At 33.2% G+C, this 20,124-nt stretch overlaps 1 protein-coding gene and 1 pseudogene across 1 annotated transcript; one reads left to right on the forward strand and one right to left on the reverse strand.

The window, feature by feature from the left end:
- Positions 1-4,665: 4,665 nt before the first annotated feature.
- LOC112754207 (probable xyloglucan endotransglucosylase/hydrolase protein 32) lies at positions 4,666-8,265 on the forward strand (annotated as a pseudogene).
- Positions 8,266-9,521: 1,256 nt separating this feature from the next.
- On the reverse strand, positions 9,522-9,983 carry LOC112757072 (uncharacterized mitochondrial protein AtMg00810-like). The gene has a single exon (XM_025805672.1). It carries the CDS (start codon positions 9,981-9,983, stop codon positions 9,522-9,524), a length of 462 nt encoding a protein of 153 aa, XP_025661457.1.
- Between the last annotated feature and the right edge of the window lie 10,141 nt (positions 9,984-20,124).

Consider the following 20,124-nt stretch of genomic DNA (forward strand, 5'->3'; position numbering starts at 1 on the left):
ATTCCGAAATTATCCTTGGTGAGTCTCATCCTCTTCATCTTCATCTAAATCGTGAACCAGCATTGCTGCAGCACCCTCCCCTTTTCGCACTCTCTCTCTCTTTCTCTCTCTTTCTCTCTCTTTTACTCTATTTTCTTTAATCGTCCCTCTCTCTTTCTCTCCTCCCTCTTCGCGCTTTTCTCCTTCCTCTTCTTTCTCTATTGATGTCTCTCTCATCTCTGTCGTTCTTCTCTCTCTTTTGTGTATTAATGGTGGTTCCTCCTTTTGCTGTCGCGAGCTCCATCTTCTCCTCCCCTCCTCTTTTTCTTCTTCTTCTTTGGGAGGTTTTTGGCTTCAGGAAGTAGCAATTTTGAGTCCTCTATTTTCTGCAACCACAACTTCTTCAACGTTGAGTTCCTTCCTTTTTCAAATGTCGTATCTTCGTCTTCTTCTCTCGGCGTCGCTGCTTCCAACTTGAGTCCTCCTAGCGATGCGTTTTCATCATCTCCTTCCAGCGTCGTCAAAATCGAATTAATGTTCTGTTATTTGCAAAGAAAATAGTGATCTTGAATATGAGAAATTGACAATTTTTGAGAAATATTCTAAGAAATTAGGGTTTTATTTTGAATCTATGCATATTCTATTCTTCAAATTGATCTGAGTTTGTTCTTTTTTGTGATTTTGAATGGATGGGCTATGTTGATGTTCAAGAGGTGAGAGTGGAAAAGTGAGTGAGTGAGAAAGAGAGAGAGATAAAAAGAGAGAGTAGGAAGGGAGATGATGCTACGACAGTGGTGGTTTAGGTGCTGCAGATAGTGAGTGAGGGGTGGGTGCGTGTGTGAGAGAAGAGAAGGGGATAGTTTGGAAACTTTATGTAATTATTTAGGGTTTGGGTAATTTTACTTGCGAAAGTCAACTTTGATGGGTACAAATGATAATTTTTATCTTCTATGGGTAGATATGTTAGCGTTTTCAACTTTTATAGGTAGAAATGGTAGTTTACTCTTTTTATTTTTAATCTTTTGTGTGTCTAGCTCCACAGGAAGACATACAAATTAAAATAAATTGGATCTCAAATTATTGATGGCTGGCCAAGCACAAATTAAAGTCCTTTAGCATTGCATTTTAATTTGATTTTACTATCCAAATTTGCTCAAAATCTTTGTTAGTTGCATGTTTGGGGTTATAGTAATATATGTACTACCATTTATAGCTGAACAAAGTTTGTCTAACATGCCAAATCATGAGTATACCTGAGGAATCATTGACCTAAATATGGAAAATGAAATGTTGCATTAGAGCATGATATATTAAAATAATGAAGCATGCATGTTGCTTAGTGCTATTTATCATCACCAATTATTTGATTGTGTTCTTTTCCATATAGGATATTATATCTAATGTGGTTGGTTGTGATAATTTTGGACTTCTTTATTTAATTGATCAGTGTTAATAATTAAGATAACAAAATATTTGTACAATATAGATAGATTATCACTAGCTGGTAGCAAGGGACATATATTGATGATATACTATATATTATATTCTACGTGTCAATCAACCATTGTTGTGCCCCACTGATTAATGATTATATCAAATCAAAGTATTTGGGGTCCCTTATTGGATGGTTCATGACCCACTCCATTGATGAAGTTCACAGGATCAAGCACACCTTTCCTCTCTTTGATTCATGACACAATTGGCTCTATTAGCACCTGACCCACATTTTTTTTTTTTTGCGATCCTCATCCTATCAATTGAAAAATCGACTTAATCATGTTAAATGTAAATTTTCACGTACTATTATCTTAATTGAGTACAATATACTTGTGAAACGAATAATGCCATGTGTTATACGTAAAGTAGAAAGTGCAGCCCCAGTTGGAAGAGAGAGAACAAACCAGTGAATCTATTTAGAATTATCAATTTAATTATGAAAGTACCTTTTGAATTTGTTAACCACATAAAAATTCTCAATACATTTTAAAATATGACAAATGTATCGAATCATGAAATATGATTAAACAACTATTTTTTAAAGTATAAAAAATATAAAAATCGAATTTCTATTTTTTTATGTATTTTATAAATAATTATCTAAATATTTTAAAAAATAGATCAAATGCACAGACGATTTGCATGCTAAATATAAAATTTAGAGTAAAGTATCATTTTTGTCCCCAACATTATTTAAGGTAAGTCCTAAAGTTGTTCCTAACGTTTCAATCTTTCTATTTAAGTTCCTAACGTTTCAAAATTGATTCAATATTGTCCTGCCGTTAGGGATCCGTTAACAAAATTGATGACAGAACAAAATTGAGACGATTTTGAAACGTTAGGAATTTAAATAGGACGAAAACGTCAGGGACAAAAACGATACATAAAAATAAATTTTATTTTATTTTTATTTTTTAATAATATTAATTTTTTACTGTACATAGTATTCAATTATTTTTTAATTACATCTAAATAAATTACACTTAATCACATTACTTTCATTTTAAATAAATTTATTTTTTTATAATTTTAAAGAATTTTGATACATTAGAGATAAAAGATATAATTTATATTTTACTGTATATATATTATTTTTTTCTACAAGTTTATATACTAGTCATTCTACAAATATTTTATGATAACTAAAAATTTTTAAGAATAAAATTATAAAAAAATAATTTATTTAAAATAAAAGTAATATGATTAAGTGTAATTTACTTAGATGTGATTAAAAAATAATTGAATACTATGTATAGTAAAAATTGATATTATTGAAAGATAAAATTAAAATTTATTTCTATGTATCATTTTTGTCTCCAACGTTTTCGTCCTATTTAAGTCCCTAATGTTTCAAAATCGTCTCAATTTTGTCCCGCCGTCAATTCTGTTAACGAATCCTAACGGCAGGACAACATTGAGTCAGTTTTAAAACGTTAGGGATTTAAATAAGACGATTAAAACGTTAGGGACAACTTTGGGACTTACCCCAAACGTTGGGGATAAAAACGATATTTACTCTAAAATTTATTTGTCACTTATAAAAAAATGTAATTTTTTATATTTTTCTTATATTTTTAAATACTTTTAACATATTTTTATTCTTAAGAAATTTGAAAGATACTTCTAATATATATAGTGACTTGACAATTGAGGGGCACTTATGTTGATTTACTTTATTTGAGAAATAATAAATAAAGTAGTAGGTTATAAACTTTAATTTTTTACATGTTTTATTAATCTGATTAGTATATATGTTATTTTTTAAATGTCGACTATTCATATAAAACATAATAAAGTAGAGAAATAAAATTTGTCTAGTAAATAAGGAGTGTAACATTCTTTATTTAATAAGAAGCATTTAAAATTAAAATGCTTTTGTAAAATCTTATATTAATAAGGCTGATATTATTAATTATAATAAAAATTCACATATGATATGGCCTAGGCTGAATGGTAAGAAGGACAGTGAGAAAGGGAAATGGCAATGGTGAGTAGCACAGAGAAAAAAGATGGGGGTGGTTGAAATTCAGGGTTGAGTCACAAATTTCTGTAGCCTTGAATGAAATTGGAAAGCATAGAGGTACAAGCTATAAAACTTAATTGGTTGGAATAAAAAAAGGCCATGCAAACACAGAAGAAGATGACATAAATAAAGATCCACATTTAAGACACATTCATCTACCCTCTTCTGTATACCATCATCTTTTTCTAACCTTTCCAACCAAGCTAACAGGTTTTCTGTCATAACCAATAAAGAGAGGTGGGGATAAAAAAAAAATGAAAGAAAAAGAAGTAGCAATAACGGCAGAAAATGAAAAACAAATAAATTGAAAATATCCTAAGTTCCCTATGCAATGTGTGAATTAAATGTTACCTGAGAATTAAAAGAAACTTCCATTTTGTATATGATGATTTACAAATCATTATTGCTATGTTTGGTTTATCCAATCTATTTGACCAGTGTCATTTTGAAATTCCACAAGCTTAATATTATGATCTGTTGCATGAGCTTACAAGTGGGTATCCATCTGAAGTAACAGATTTGGTTCACAAGATTTAGGAGCTTTTATCTCGTCTTTGGCTTGTTCACATTGAATGGGTGTCCCGAGAAGCAAATAGAGCTGCGGATTGGATGGCTAAATATGGTGCCAAGAGTAACTCTAATCATGTTATTTGGTCTGAGCCTAGTGTTGATCTCCAACGAATCATCCGCTCGGATTTAGAATAGTTTTTGCTTTGTTTCTTTCCTTGTTTAGTCACCAAAAAAATGTAGACTTTTATGTTAAACGTGGTTATAGAAATTATAAGAAAATAAAACGGCACTTATTCTAGCAATTATAATTTTTTTTATAACTAACTTAGATTATTCTAGTGATTAGCTTATTTATTTGTTAATCAAGTCTTATAAGTTCGAATTTTTTTTATATATGCAGTAATTTATTGACTAATAACTAATATTTAAATAAAATTTAAATTTTAGACAAATTAATCATTGACCTATCAAATTAAGAAAGACAGAAGAAAATAAAATAATAATAACATTTAGGTATATTATTGATCAACGTTTAATTCAACTTAGTCCATCTACAATTACACCATTAATTCTCTTTGAGGGCCCCACTAATTTCTTGTTATTTATACCAAGCTCACTGCCATTACCATAACTCTTATTCCACATACATATATATGCACCATAATTTGAGCAGTTTTCCCTTAACATTTGTCTTACTTAACAGTTAGCACACACCCCTTGCATTGGTACACAACAGAATCACTCTGCTTTCTACTAGACACTTTTGCTCACTGGCCATTGCTTTCTTTGATTCATTCATGGCTCTTTTTGTATTTGCTATTTTAATGTTGATGGCCCCTTCAAGCAATGCTGAGTGGCCACCTTCACCTGGCTACTGGCCAAGTTCCAAATTCAAGACTATGAACTTTTACAAAGGTTTTAGGAACCTTTGGGGCCCCAGCACCAAAGAATAGAACAAAATGCATTAACAATTTGGCTTGATAGAACCTCAGGTTGTAGTTTCAACACACTTCACTTTATATCATATGCTTAATTATCCAATCTAGTTACTAACTTTTATTATTAGTTCAATGCTTTTCTGTTCTGCTTAAACAGGAAGTGGCTTCAAGTCTGTTGCTCCGTTTCGATCCGGATACTTTGGTGCTTCCATTAAGCTCCAACCTGGCTACACTGCTGGAGTTATAACAGCTTTCTATGTAAGTACATTAAGGAATCCCACTAATCATGTTTATCTAACTCGTTGCTAATTAACATGATTTTAATTTCTTAATCGAAGCTTTCCAACAATGAAGCTCATCCTGGATTCCATGATGAAGTAGACATTGAGTTTCTTGGGACTACGTTTGGAAAGCCTTACACTTTGCAGACCAATGTTTATATCAGAGGAAGTGGAGATGGTCAAATTATAGGCAGAGAGATGAAGTTCCATCTATGGTTTGATCCAACCAAAGATTTTCATCACTATGCTATTCTCTGGACTCCTAAGGAAATAATGTAAGTCACTAATTCTATGTAATACATTGTTCTTCATTACTTCAAATCCTACCATCCATACATTAATATAGGTGGCATATTAAAAAGTTAATGTATCTTCTAAATAAAGATAATTAAGAGAAGTAGATTACTCGATAAAGGGTAAGCATTATTTTAGGATATGTTTGGTTTAGCTTTTAAATCTAAAAATGCACATTTAATTTTTTTTCTGAAAGTCTCAACTTTTTGTTTATCTATTTTTTTTTTCTTTTTTAAGCGCAAATGTAATTCTATATTTTAATTTTCGTTCACCTGAATTAACAAATTGTACCTTTTACTTTCAATTGTTATGGTTAAAGAAGTAATTAATTTTTTTTTATCAATTTTGTCCTTCATTCTTATTAGTAAGAAGAGACACAAAGAATAATCATCAAAATTCTCATATTTAATGTTTTCATGATTATGTTTTACAAGTAAATATTTTAATATTTTTATAATATTATTTTTAGTATTTTCTTTTAAATTTTGATTTTTTTATCAATTTATCATTTATTTTTTTTTTGTTCATACTATGAATGTTGTTTTTTTTGAGCTTTTTTATTAAGAAGACCAAATTAAATAAAAAAATGAAGTACTAAAAAATTATGGCAAAAGAATTATTAAATTTCAACATAATTTTTTTTAATTATAACAAAAAAGTGTTGAAAAAAAAGATATAACTTTAAATAATAAAAATTCATATCTTTTTAAATAATTTTTATTTAAATATAATTTTAAATAATATAATTCAAAGAACATTTATTTTACTATATAATCTATTTTAATATAAAATTATTAAATATAAATTACGTTAATATAAAATACTTTTAATCAAAATTAAATTTGTAAAATTAATTCGACACAGCGTATTTATAAACATTAATCCAAATCAGACGGTTTAGTTTTCTGCCGAAAGGATATGGAAGAAGATAAAAAGAATCCACAGTATGAACTTGGATTGGACTCTGTGTATGTGGCATCGATTTGATTGGTTCGTTCTGATCATTTTTGCTGTCCCGTTTTAGGAGCGAGCACTGTTTGATATTTTGGAAGATGAAAGAGAAAGGATTCCTCTTTCTCTGAAATTAAGGTAGAAAGCTAAGCAAATGGAAATTTGACAGATTTTTAATACTTAATAATACGTTCTAGTGTCACATAAAAAGCATATATAGAATGAAGATCACATGAATGGCACAAAAATCATCGTAATCATGCAAGTGTGGGGTGAACAAAATCTGATATAACTTGACTAATGGAAAAAAGTTAAAAGTAACATTAACTAATTTATTGATCTAGCTATTCTTTTTGTTGACAGCTACTGAAACTATCAAATTGAGCACAACAATATATAAATCCACATGATTACATAAAGGTGGATGTTATGGTATCAATATATATTTATCTAATTTATTAAAAAAAATAAAAATTAATATTTAATTTAAAAAATATAAAAATAAATCATTTTTAAATATTTAAAGTTTATCATAAAAAACAAGTTAAGTAATTTCGACACTAAATTTATAAGCAAAGAATTTGCCTTGAAAAAATACAATCACCATATAGTAAATGTTAAAAAAGTGACCGTTAATCATTCCTTGCCTGCACATTCATAGAAATGACTAAATGAGAAAATATTTTATGTACTCGTTATGACTCACATAATAAATCATTGTATATGCTTTTAGAACATGTAATTATTGATAGGAATAAATAGGAAAATGATAATGCAATTTTAAATTTTAAAAGTGACATTATTTTATAAAAGTAGCATTATCATCTTTGGAATAAATATTCGTAACTTTGAAATAGAATATGAAAATAAATATAAATAACATTGCATTACTGACACTGAAAATATGTCATCAGATTCTTTGTGGATGATGTGCCAATAAGGAGGTACCCGAGGAAAAGTGCAGAGACATTTCCAATGAGGCCAATGTGGCTTTATGGTTCAATATGGGATGCATCATCATGGGCAACCGAGGATGGCAAGTACAAAGCTGATTATAGGTACCAACCCTTTGTGGCAAGGTACACAAACTTCAAGGCCAGTGGTTGCACGGCGTATGCACCGCGCTGGTGCCACGCCGTCTCAGCCTCGCCCTATAGGTCCGGCGGGTTGAGTAGGCAGCAATATAGTGCCATGAGATGGGTGCAAACGTACCACATGGTTTACAACTATTGTCAAGACTCCAAAAGGGATCATAGGCTAACACCTGAGTGTTGGAGTTAAAATAATAATTAAAAAAAAAGTTAAAAAAAAATTTAACATTCATATATGAAGACATTAGAGTGACATTCGAAGTTGGCCAAATTGAGGTGTTGATAAATTGGTAATGGACTCTTCATTATAGGTTCCAAAGTAACACTGTTGCCTTGTGGTTTTATTTTATCTTTTTCCTATGTTTGAGAAAGTTTGTTTCTTTTTTCATTTTCTTTTCTAAAAGAAAAAAAAATTATGAGGGGTAACTTCGATTTGAGATTGGGCCCCTCACATGACAGCAACATTGATGCAAGTGTACGGGGGTTTGAGCGTCCAAGGCTCTCAAGACAGGAGAAAAATTTGGAAGATTGTGAAGGATTTGTTATTTTCTTATTATATATATATATTTGGTTTCTTTTTTTATAACTCTTCTCAACAATAGAAGAAATTAAGAAGAGTGGAGGAAGAAGAAAGGGAAATAATGAAAAGGAAAGTGGCCAATGTGTATGGATGAATGAATGCGGCACACTCTTCATTTATACGCCATTACGCCTTTTAATTTTGGTATTGCTCTTCGAGTAGTGTTTTTTTAATAATATTGAAATTTGATGTATTTTTTTAGGTGAAAATCATAAATCTGAAAATCAGTAATTTTTAAATTTTCTTTTAAACATGCAAATTTAAAAATTAGATTTATTTTTTATTTAGTTTTTTTTAAATATACAAATCTGACCTTTAGATTTGTATTTTAGTATTAAAAATTTTTTTATATATGTAAATCGAACGATTCAATTTACTTTACAATAAAAAAGATTATTTTAATACAGATCAGACACACTGATTTGTGCACTATAAAATCTGATCTTCAGATTTTTCTATAAATTTTGTTTTTTCTCAAATTTGAGGATTCAATTTGTTATTTAAAATAAAAATAAAAATAAATCTATATAAAAAAATACACCAATTCACCATTACATTAAATTATACACAATTTTCTTTCATTTCTAAAAAAATTAGCCTCATTTATAGTGTTATCGTCACTTATTTGATAATGGCAAGTATGTATGTTATACACTCCAAGTTTGTTGTTAGAAATAAGAGACTAAACTGAAGAAAGTAAAGCGTATTATTGAGTGTAGTCTGAAATAATACAATATATAAAGCTACATATAGATGCTAGAAGAATCAAAGCAATAAAAAAATAATATCCTACAATAAATATACAGATATGCTAAATAATTATAATTGATACTTACTAATTAATTATACTCTAACATTCCCCTCAAACTCAAGTGAGAGCTAAGGATACCATCTTGAGTTTGGCACTAGAGTCCAAAAACGAGTAGGATAATTAGCCTTCGTGAAGATATTAGCAATCTGATCCAGAGTCTCAAGAGTTACGAGACGAACAACATCAATAAGGAGACGTTGTCGGACAAAGTAAAAAATCAATCTTATGTGTTTTGTCAGACAAAAAGTAAAAATCATTCTTATATGTTTGGTGCGTTCATGAAAAACATCATTATGAGCAATTTGAATAGCACTACGGTTGTCACAACAATTATCAGTTGGGGACGACTGAGGGGCACCCAAGTCATCGAGAAGCCAACGAATTGAGAAAACTTAATAGTGGTGTCAGCGAGAGCACAGTATTTAGGTTCAGTGCTTGATCGAGCAGTAAACGTTTGCTTCTTGGCTCGCCAAGAAATGAGAGAGTCACCAAGAAGCAATAACCAGTAATAGAACGATGATTAGTGGGATCACCAGCACAATCAGCATCTGAGTATGCTTGAAGGGTTAAAGATGAATGGCAGAAAAATAAAAGTCATAAAACATAGTGCCTTTGATGCTGCGAAGAATGCGAAGAAATGCCACATAATAAGTAGTACGAGGAGCTGACAAGAACTGACTAAGAACATGAACTGGATAGGTGATGTCTAGTCGTATGATAGTCAAGTAGATGAGACCTTCAACTAACTGTCGATAAAGAGTAGAATTATCCAAAATAGTGTCATCTATAGGAGTAAACCGAATATTAGGCTCAAGAAGAGTAGACTCAGTGTAACTATCGGTAATGTCGGCTCGGGCAAGAAGATCAGAAGAATACCAAGCTTGATAGAGATAGATACTGTCATTAGAGGATATGACTTCAAGGCCAAGAAAATAACTAAGAGAACCAAGATATTTCATCTCAAAAGTGTGGTGAAGGGATGCTTTAAGATCAGTAATACCATCTACATTATCTCCAGTAATGATCATGTAAGTAGAAGAACAACTCCACGTTCACTTTTACGAATAAAGAGAGCATTCTCATGAGCGCTGCAAGTAAAACTGAGATTGCATATAATGGTGCTAAACTTTTCAAACCATTCATGAGGAGCTTGCTTAAAACCATGAAGTGCCTTACGAAGAAGACAGAATTTGCTAGAAGGACAAGGATATCTTGGAGGTGGTTTCATATAGACTTTCTCCATTAAGAAAAGCATTCTTCACATACGTTTGACTCAGAGACCATTTTTTTTACCGCAGCAATAGCAAGGAGAGCATGAACAGAAGTGAGACAAGTGACAGGAGGAAAAGTTTCTTCATAATCAATACCATACTCTTGCGTACATCCTTAAGCAACCAATCGTGCCTTATAACGGTAAATAGAACCATCAGAGTGAGTCTTGATCGTGTATACCCATCTACTTCCTAGAATTTCTTGATTAGAAGGAGGATCAACCAAGTCCCAAGTATTTTCTTTTTCTAGTGCTTGGATTTCTTCCTTCATTGCTTGCTCCCAACTAGGATTGATGGAGGCTTCTCGGAATGACTTAGGTTCATGGTGATAAAGAATAGTAGAAAAATAATGATAATAAAGAAGATAAGCAGGTGGATTCCTTACTCTAGAAGAACGAGTGGAGGGAGGAGGCATGACAGTAGGAGCGAGATCATTGTCCGGTCTGGAGTCATCGGGAGGTGGAGAAGGTAGAAGAGTGAGAGGCTCGAGAGGATGACTTGACACAGAACCTGTATAATCATCGCTAGAAAAAAGATCAATATTGGGGTTAGTGAGAAACGGTGACTGAGTAGAGGGAATGGATTCAAATGAGAAGAAACTAGAGAACATGTGATACTCCCAAAAAACAACATGACGAGATATACGAATACATCGAGAGATAGGATCTCAATAACGATAACCCTTGTGTTCAGAGCCATAACCAAGAAAACAACACATGTGAGCCTGAGGTTCAAGTTTATTATGTTCATGAGGCTGAAGAAGAATAAAACAGACACAACCAAAAAATCGAAGAGAGCTGTAATCTGGAGAAGTATGATAAAGATGCTCAAAGAGAGTAATGTTACCAAGGACAGAAGAAGGAAGTCTTTGATAACATGGACAACAGTGAGAACAGCTTCACCCCAAGTACATTGAGGACACGAAGAAATAAGCAGTACATGAATAGAGTTAAGAATGTGACGGTGTTTGCGTTCAGCCCGTCCATTTTGTTGAGACGTACCAGGGCAAGAAAACTCAGACAAAGTACCATGTTCAGTAAGAAAATTTAAAAGTTTGGAGTCACGGTATTCCATAGCATTATTACATAAAAAACCTTTAATGACCTTGGAAAAATGAGTTTTAATCATAGTGGCAAAGTTAATATAAATCTGAGACAGCTCATGCCGATTAGTCATTAAATAAACCTAAGTAAAACATGAATAATCATCAATAAATGCGACAAATTATTGAGCCCCTCCCATAGAAGCGATGAGAGCGGGGTCCTAAACATCAGAGTGAATAAGATCAAAAGAAGATCAAGCAATAGATGATTATTATGAAAAGATAAAGCCAGTTGTTTTGCTATTTCATAAGAGATGCAATAAAAAAACTTATTATTAACTTGACCAAAAACACCCTTAGACGTAAGAGGACACAATTTTTCTAAGGAGCTGTGGGCAAGACGGTGATACCACAAGTGAAGGGTAGATGAAGAAGAAACAACACAGAGATTTGACATAGAAGGAACATCAAGATTCTCGAGCTCAAACAATCTTCTGACTTTACATCCAGTCCCCATGATCTATCACGTTCGATGATCTTGCACACAACAACCAGAAATAGAAAAATTGACATCAAAAGCGAGATCAACAAGTTAACGAACAGAGATAAAATTAAAGTTTAATTTTGGAATAAAATAAGTATCAGGGAGATTAAGATTTGACTGTGAAATAAAATCCTTATGTGTCGCATGCAAGAGGGAATAATTAGTAGTGTTGACAGAAGTGCATTTGTAGTGGTAGACAAAGACGAGAAAAGATGACGCAAAGAAGACATGTGATTTAAGCAACCAAAATAAAAATACAATACCATTTATAATTACCTGGAGGTATGAAAAGAGCAGCAGGAGTATTACCAGAAAAAGAGAGAAGTTATTTAAGAAGAGATTCAATGTCAGATGGAGAGACAGAAGGTGGATTGAGAGAAGCAGAGTTGGTGGATTCATTAGAAACAACAGTAATAGTAGAAGCAGACACATTCTTAGAGTAGTTGGCATGAGAATGATACTTATTCTGATATGAACATGGTGGGCGAGTAGGACAGGTGGTAATCAAGTGTCCCAAGAACTTGCAATAATGGCAGAACAGTTTTGGACAATTGGAGCCAATATGACTTTTCTGTTTGCATTTTTTAATTCAATAGAAGGAGAGTCTTAGAAAAGGTGCCCAGAACAATTACAGCTTTGACAAAATTTACTTTTTCTGTCTGTAACAGCAAAGACAGTCTCACTCTTAGAATGAGTCAATCCAAGGCATGTTTCTTCCGACTTAAGACGAGGAAGGACATCTTCAAGACTAGGCAAGGGATTTTGATGAAGAAGAGAAGCTCAAACCGGCTCGTAGTCATCAGTAAATGCCATAAGGAATTGTGTGAGATGTGTTCGGTTGCGATAATTCTCATATGCCTTAGCATCAGTTGAATCTTTAAAAACATGCTTATAGGAGGTCAATTGATCCTAAATAATTTCTATCTGAGTAAGAAAATCAAAAACCGCTTGTCCACATTCTTACTTAAGGTTATGAAACTCCTTTAGTAGTTGGTATTGATGGAAGAGGTCAGAAATAGTGTAATATTTTGTCAAATGTTCCCATACCTCTTTAGCGATTTCAAAATACCCAAATTATAAATGAATACCTGGAGTAGAGGTGTTGCAAAACCAAGTGATGATCTGATGATTTTTACTATTCTAATATTCTAATTTCTCCGCAAAGTCTTTCTCAACATCCTCCTTAGATTTGGAGGTCCCATCTTTTGATTTTTCAGTCACAGTTGGCTTAACAGGACAAAAAAGATCACCCGTCACATAGCGCTATAACTTCCGCCCTTTAAGAAATTCTCTCATAGCTTCAACCCAATGAGCATAGTTGGAGCCGTTGAGAATAACAGGAATAGACTGAAAAATATCTTATTTTTTCATAGAGACAAAGAAAGGAAAGAAACTGCAATATCGGAGCAATAAACGAGAAAACGGAGAGAAAAATTGGAAAGAGCTCACAAAAAAACTTTTGGAGGGATCCCAATGTCTGTCATGTCAGCTGACACATCAGCAAAAAGATGACACGTAGTGATAAACCACTATTTTGTGGTTTATTTTGTATTGAATTGAGTGGATTTTATCCATTATTCTCACACTTATTCATATAATTCCCATGTTTTACATTTTCCTTCCTAATTTCTTGCTATGATTGAAAACATGCTTCTTTGACCTTAAATTTGCTAATCTTAATTTTCTATTGTTACCATTCGATGTCGTGATATATTTGTTAAGTGTTTTCAGGATTTATAGGGCAGGAATGGCTTAGAGGATGGAAAAGAATCATGCAAAAGTGGAAGGAACACAAGAAATTAAGGATTTCAGAATCTGGTAGCGACGCGCACGCGTGGCTGACGCCTACGCGTGGCCAGTGAAAACTTCAGCGACGCGTACACATGGCTGACGCATATGCGTGATGAGCGTCACGTGCTACAATTAACAGAAAATGCTAGGGGCGATTTCTGGGCTGCTTTGGACCCAGTTTCAGGCCCGAAAATACTTATTAAAGGCTACAGAGTAAAGCTGGAAGAAGGAATCATTCACTTCTCATTCATTCATATTGTAAGTTTTAGATGTAGGTTTCTAGAGAGAGAGGCTATCTTCTCACTCTAGGATTAGGGTTTCTTCTTTCAATTTCTCTTTAGGTTCATATTCAATCTTCCTTTAATTTAGTTTTTGTCTTACTTTTATTTGTTTAAGCACTTTAGTTCATCTTCTTCTTTTGTTAATTTCCCTTTTTCACTATTTTTATGTTTATGAGCTCTTGTTACATTTGATTTCTTTTAATGCAATTTATGTTTTCCATGTTTATTGTTACTCTCTTTAATTGTTAGTCATTGATGTTTGCAATTGGTTGTTTGGATTTAATATTCCTTGTTAGTTTTCTATGCTTTTATTTTACGCCTTCCAAGTGTTTGATAAAATGCTTGGTTGGATTTTAAATTAGATTTTTGTATTCTTAGCTTGGATTGAGTAAATTGGAGACTCTTGAGTTGTCAAAGTCTCTTGTTGGTTGGTGATTGAAAGTTGCTAGTTGGCTTGAGCTTCACTACCTCTACTCTTTGATTAGGACTTGTGAACTCAAGTTGATTTGTTCACTTGACTTACCTTCAATTGTTAGAGGTTAACTAAGTGAGAGCAATTTAGAATTACCATCATAATTGACAATGATAATGAGGATAGGAATTTCGATTCTCAACCCTTGCTAGGATTTTTCTTAGTTATTAGTTATTTTCTTATTATTTACATTCCTTGCTTATTAAACTCAAAACCCAAAAAGATACAATCTCATAACCAATAATAAATACACTTCCCTACAATTCCTTGAGAAACGACCCGAGGTTTAAATACTTCGGTTAATTTTATTGGGTTTGTATTTATGACAAAAATCTAAACGTTGATTGAGGTTTAATTGTCGGTTTAGAACTATACTTGCAACGCGATAATTTTTGTGAAAGAGGTTTAAAATTGAAATGGATTTGAAGTTTGTTCCGAAATTTTGGTTAAAGTGAAAATGAGTTTTATAGAAGAGAAATATTTTTAAGTGAAGTTGCTTTGGAGGTTCCTAAAAATGCTACAAAAAGTGGTAATGATTTTAAAGGAAAATGATTTGAGAAAAAGTGTTAAATAGTGTGATGTAAGGAAAGTGAGATTTTTGTAAAGGATGAAATTAATATTTAATTTGTTTTCGAAAGAATAATTTGGAAAAGTGATTTTTGACTAGTTTATGTCGTTCGAAGGACGGACGGAAAATAATTTCATAGCAAAAATTATGAAGGTTTGAAAACTGAGCTTTAAAACTGAAACTTCGAAATTTCACAACACATTAGAATTTTTGTTGGTGTGTGCACGCACAGATGTGTGGGTACACACTATATGGGGACATTGGTGAAGCCTGTGTGTACACACGAGATGGTGTGTACTCACGCCAAGAAAATGTCACAAGCTGTGCATATGCACAGGGTGGTGCGTATGCACCCGTCGGGAATTGGCTCTAATCTGTGCGTATGCACAGAGGTGTGTGTGCAAACACGTCCTGTTTTCTTGGAAAGAATTCTGTTTTTTTACTCTTTACCCTTTTCGACAAGTTTGTAATTCCTTGTAAACCCCATATGATGTTTGATAACTTATTTTTAAGCTCTGAAGTGAGTGTGAGTAAATCCAATGGATTGAGTTTCTATCTAGTATGCAAACCCGATTGTGAATTTTAGATTAATGAGAAATGATAGTGATTCTTAGCGTGATGTGAACTAAATATATATTGTTATTGAAAGTAAATAGGCCAAGTATGATTTTGAATCACGATAAATATGTGTATAAATACTTATGATTTCGATTATGATTATGAATTGAGTTTGATTATGATTTTGAGTATGATTGGTTGTGAATATTACTAAGATGTGATCACTGAGCAAGGATGGTGGTGAATCCCGTTTGTATACTGATTTGGGATTTTTCTCGAGTAAGGACGGTGGTTAATCCCGCTTACTCGTAGTTTACTGAGATTGGTAAGGACGGTGGTGAATCCCACTTGCATACTGATTTGAGATTTGTTTCCGGTAAGGATGGTAGTTAATCCGGCTTGCGTGTTCTGGACAAGGATGGTGGTGAATCTCACTTGTTTGTGGAACCTTCGGGTAAGGACGGTGGTTAATCCCGCTTACTCGTGTCGGGTTTGACAAGATAACCGATGCATGAGCTCATGGCTAGTAGGACATGCATGCATCATATACATCTATGTGACATTGTTTGGGTGTGCATGTTATATTTGGTTTGCCTATATGAATATTTCTGTTTAATTGCTAATTGACATACTTGCGGTAATTGCTCTTGATTGTATTTGAACTTCATTGCTTGTGATTATGATTAGCTAGTTCGGATTATGGTAGTTTGAGTGTTGGTTGATTATGCTTGGGTCGGAGGCCGTGATTGATTATGTGATTGGTAGGAGGTCGTGATTGATTTATGTTTGAGGTTTAGCAAAGTACAAAAAATCAAACTAGTTCAGCATAATGTTGATTATTCATACAATTTAAGTAACTTTTAAAATTTTTATAATTAAAATATAAATTTGGGTCTTTGATAATTAATTGTTGATTTTCGAAAAGGTTCATAAGGCGAACAATGATTACTGCATTTGAAAACAACTTTTTTCTTTTTATATATCTTCTTATGACCATTCTAAAACTCCTTTGGTGAGACCTTGTGGTTAGGTTCTCACCTTCCTACAGCCTTATCTTTTCAGAAAATAGACGAAGAAGCTTATGAAGAGATTACTATGCTTTTGGTTATACGATATTGTTGTATTAGATTAGTTATTAATTTTTTCCTCGTCTTTATTATTATATTTTTGTAAAGAGAGATAGAAGTCGTGATTATCATGATATGTAATGTTTGTAAGTTACTGATATAAAGAACTCTTATTTTATATATATATATATATATGAAGTGCTTTGATTGGTTTGGATGTATGTTTGTAAAAAGAAAGAAAAAGTATTTTTTCGTTTTTCAAAGAAAAGTCGATACGGTTTCGAGTTAAAGATTTCTATTTTATTATTAAATATATGGATGTTGTCGTAATATCCCCGCTATCAAAGTGGCGCAACCGGAAGTGTGACATTCTGATAGTAATTAAGGGTATTACATAGATGCTAGAAGAATCAAAACAATAAAAAAATAATATCCTACAATAAACAATATTTTATATTTATTTAATTAGATACTAAGTTAATTTTGTCATTATAATTAAACAATATTTTTGACTTATAAATACGTAATATTTAAATGTCAAATTTATTTTTGGGTTATTATAAAAAATTTTAATATGATTTTAAAACTATGATATTCTCTTTGAATATCGTAAAATTGTTGTCCAAGTTTCGTGTAGATAGCAAGTTTTATTCATGTTTCTATTGTCTTTATTTTACTATGCTTTGATGTTTTGATTGTATCATCGCCATTACCACCATCTTATTTCTCACTTGTCATATTTCTACTTGTTTTTCATTAAGTTTTTTACTGATGTCCTGATCTCTTGTGACTTGTTTCATCGTTATGTTTTTTTTTCTACACTTAATTTGTCACAAGCAGTACCAATCTCATCACAATTTTGCAAGTCCATTTATTTTTTGTGTCTAATCAGTATCATCTGCATCCTAAAATTTTGCAATTGTATCTGTGTTCTAAGTTCTTGTAATTTCGTCTCCACTCTAAGTTCTCACAATTTCAAGCTCCCTAAATTCTTGTAGTTTTGTTTGCCCCCTGACTTTTCGTAGTTCCATATACACCCGTTCTCATAGAAGTTCTTGTAGTTGTTTCAAATTTCTAAGAATTTTATTACTATTTTAGTTGTATTATTCTGTTCTATTTTTAATAAGTTGTAAACTCAAGTTGCCATTTAAACTTGAGATTTTAGAATATAACAATAAAGTTTTACATCCAAGTCATAACCCTAACCAAATCCAACCAAGTATTTCAAATTCACGCGCGCCTACACTCGCTATCTTTCTCTTTCGTTATCATCATCACCAACAACACCACCATCTTATCCTCATTTTCTCATTTGAATTTCTTTTTCACCTTCCTTTATTTTCTCCTCCTCTATCATCATCATCATGATCATCATCGTTATCGTTATCATCATCTTCTTCTTATACATATCATCTTATCGTTATTGTCATTATTGTTATTGTTATTGTTAAATTTTTTCGACGTTGATGATGTTGTCTGATCCAAAATTAATTTTCGATGTATTTTTTTCATGATTCAATCTTGTTTGTGTGATTATTTTTGAACTGAGTTAATTATGTCGCAATTGTTATGTAATTTCGATTCATTTCTGAGTTAATTGTGTCACAATTTATTATGTAATTTTGGTTAATTTCTGAGCGAATTAAGATACATTTGGACTCGTTGTCCTGCACAATTCAGAACTTTTTCCCCTCTTTCTTCTCATATTTTACTGTTTTTTCTTCTTCTTTTTCATCTTTTTCTTCTTCATCTTCACCTTATTATTTTATTTTCTCAAAATTCTTTTTGATTTACTCTCTTGAGAGGAATAAAATCAAGAAAAAGAGACGAAAATATCAAACAAAAAAGAAGAAGAAACATATTAATTAGGGGTGTTCATGGTTCAGTTTTTTCATAAACTGAACTGAAACTGCACTAAACCATTTTAAATGGTTTAAAAACTGAACCAAACTACTTTGTCAAATAAGAAATTGGTTTTAAACCAGTTTACAATACAGTGTACCAGTTTAAACCAGTTCATAAAATAAAACCAGTTTTAATAGAAAAAACCAGTTTAAACAGGTTTATAGGTTAAAACTAGTTTTAACTTTTAACATATATAAAATTAGTTTTTACATTTTCTCTCTCTCCCTCTCTCTCCTTCTCTCCCTCTTTCTCTCCCCCCCTCTCTCTCTCCCCTTCTCCTTCTCTCCCCTTCTCCCTATCTCTCTCCCTTCTCTTTTCCTCTCTCTCTCTCTCTCTCTCTCTCTTTCTCTCTCTCTCCTTCCATTCTCCCTCTTTCTCTCTCTCTCTTCTTCTCTCCCTCTCTCTCCCTCCTTTCTCTCTCTCCCACTCTCTCTCTCTTTCTCTCCCTCTCTCTCCCCCTCCTCTCTCTATCTCCCTTCTATCCCTCTCTCCCCCTCCTTTCTCTCTCTCCATCCTCTCTCTCTTTTCCTTTTCTCTCTCTCTCTCTCTCCCCCTTTCCCTCTTTCTCCCTCCCCTCTCTTTGTCTTTCTCTCTCTCCCTCCCCCTCTCTCTCTCCCCTTTTTCTCCCTCTCTATCCCTTTCTCTCATTCTCTCTCTCCCCTATCCCTCTTCCTCTCTCTCTCTATCCCTCTTCTCCTTTTCTCTCCCCCTCCTCTCTCTCTTTCTCTCCCCTCTCACTCTTAACATATATAAAATTAGATTTTATATTCTCTTTCTTACCCCCTCTCTCTCTCTCTCTCTCTCTCTTTCCCTCTCTCTCTTTCTCCCCTTTCTCCCTCTTTTTCTCTCTTTCCCTTTTTCTCTTTTCTTCCCCTCTTCCTCTCTTTCTCCTATTCTCTCCCTCTCTCTCTCCCTCCTTTCTCTCTCTCTCATTCTCTCCCTTTCTCTCTCTCCTTCCCCTCTCACTCTTCCTCTTCTCTCTCTCTCCCCCTCTTTCTCCCCTTCCCCTCTCTTTGTCTTCCTCTCTCTCTCTCTCTCTCCCTTTTCCTTTTCTCTTTCTCCTTCTCTCTTCTTATCTTCCTCTCTTTCTCTCTCCCCTTCCCCTCTTTCTCCCCCTCCCCTTTCTTTCTCTCTCCCTTTTCTCCCTCTATCCCTTTCTCTCATTCTCTCTCCTATCCCTCTTCCTCTCTCTCTCTTTCTCCCTCTCTCTCCTTCTCTCTTCCCCTCCTCTCTCTTTCTCTCTGTCTCTCTCACTTTCTCTCCCTCTCTCTCTTCCTTTCTCTTTCTTTTGCGCTCTTTTTTCCCCTCCCTTCTCTCTCTTCTCCTCCTCATCTCTCTCTCTATTTTCTATCTCTCCTCCTTCCCTCTTTTTTTCTCTTTTCTCTGTCTCTCCTTCTCTCTTGTTTTGGAGAAAATAGGGGGAGAGAGAGAAGAGGGATATAGAGTGAGAGAAAGAGAAAGAGAGAAAGGAAGGAAAGAAAGAGGAGAAAGAGAGAGAGGAAGGAGAAGAAAGAGAGAGAAAGAAAGGAAGGGGAGAGAGAGAGAAATAGGAGAGAGAAAGAAAAAAAGAGAGAGAAAAAGAGGAAGAGAGAAGGGAGGGAGAGAGAGAGGAGGGAGAGGAGAGAGAAACAAAGGGGAGAGAGGGGGAGAGAGAAGGGGGAAGGGAGGGA

Source organism: Arachis hypogaea, chromosome 16 (genome assembly GCF_003086295.3).
Source record: "Arachis hypogaea cultivar Tifrunner chromosome 16, arahy.Tifrunner.gnm2.J5K5, whole genome shotgun sequence".
NCBI classification, from domain to species: domain Eukaryota; kingdom Viridiplantae; phylum Streptophyta; class Magnoliopsida; order Fabales; family Fabaceae; genus Arachis; species Arachis hypogaea.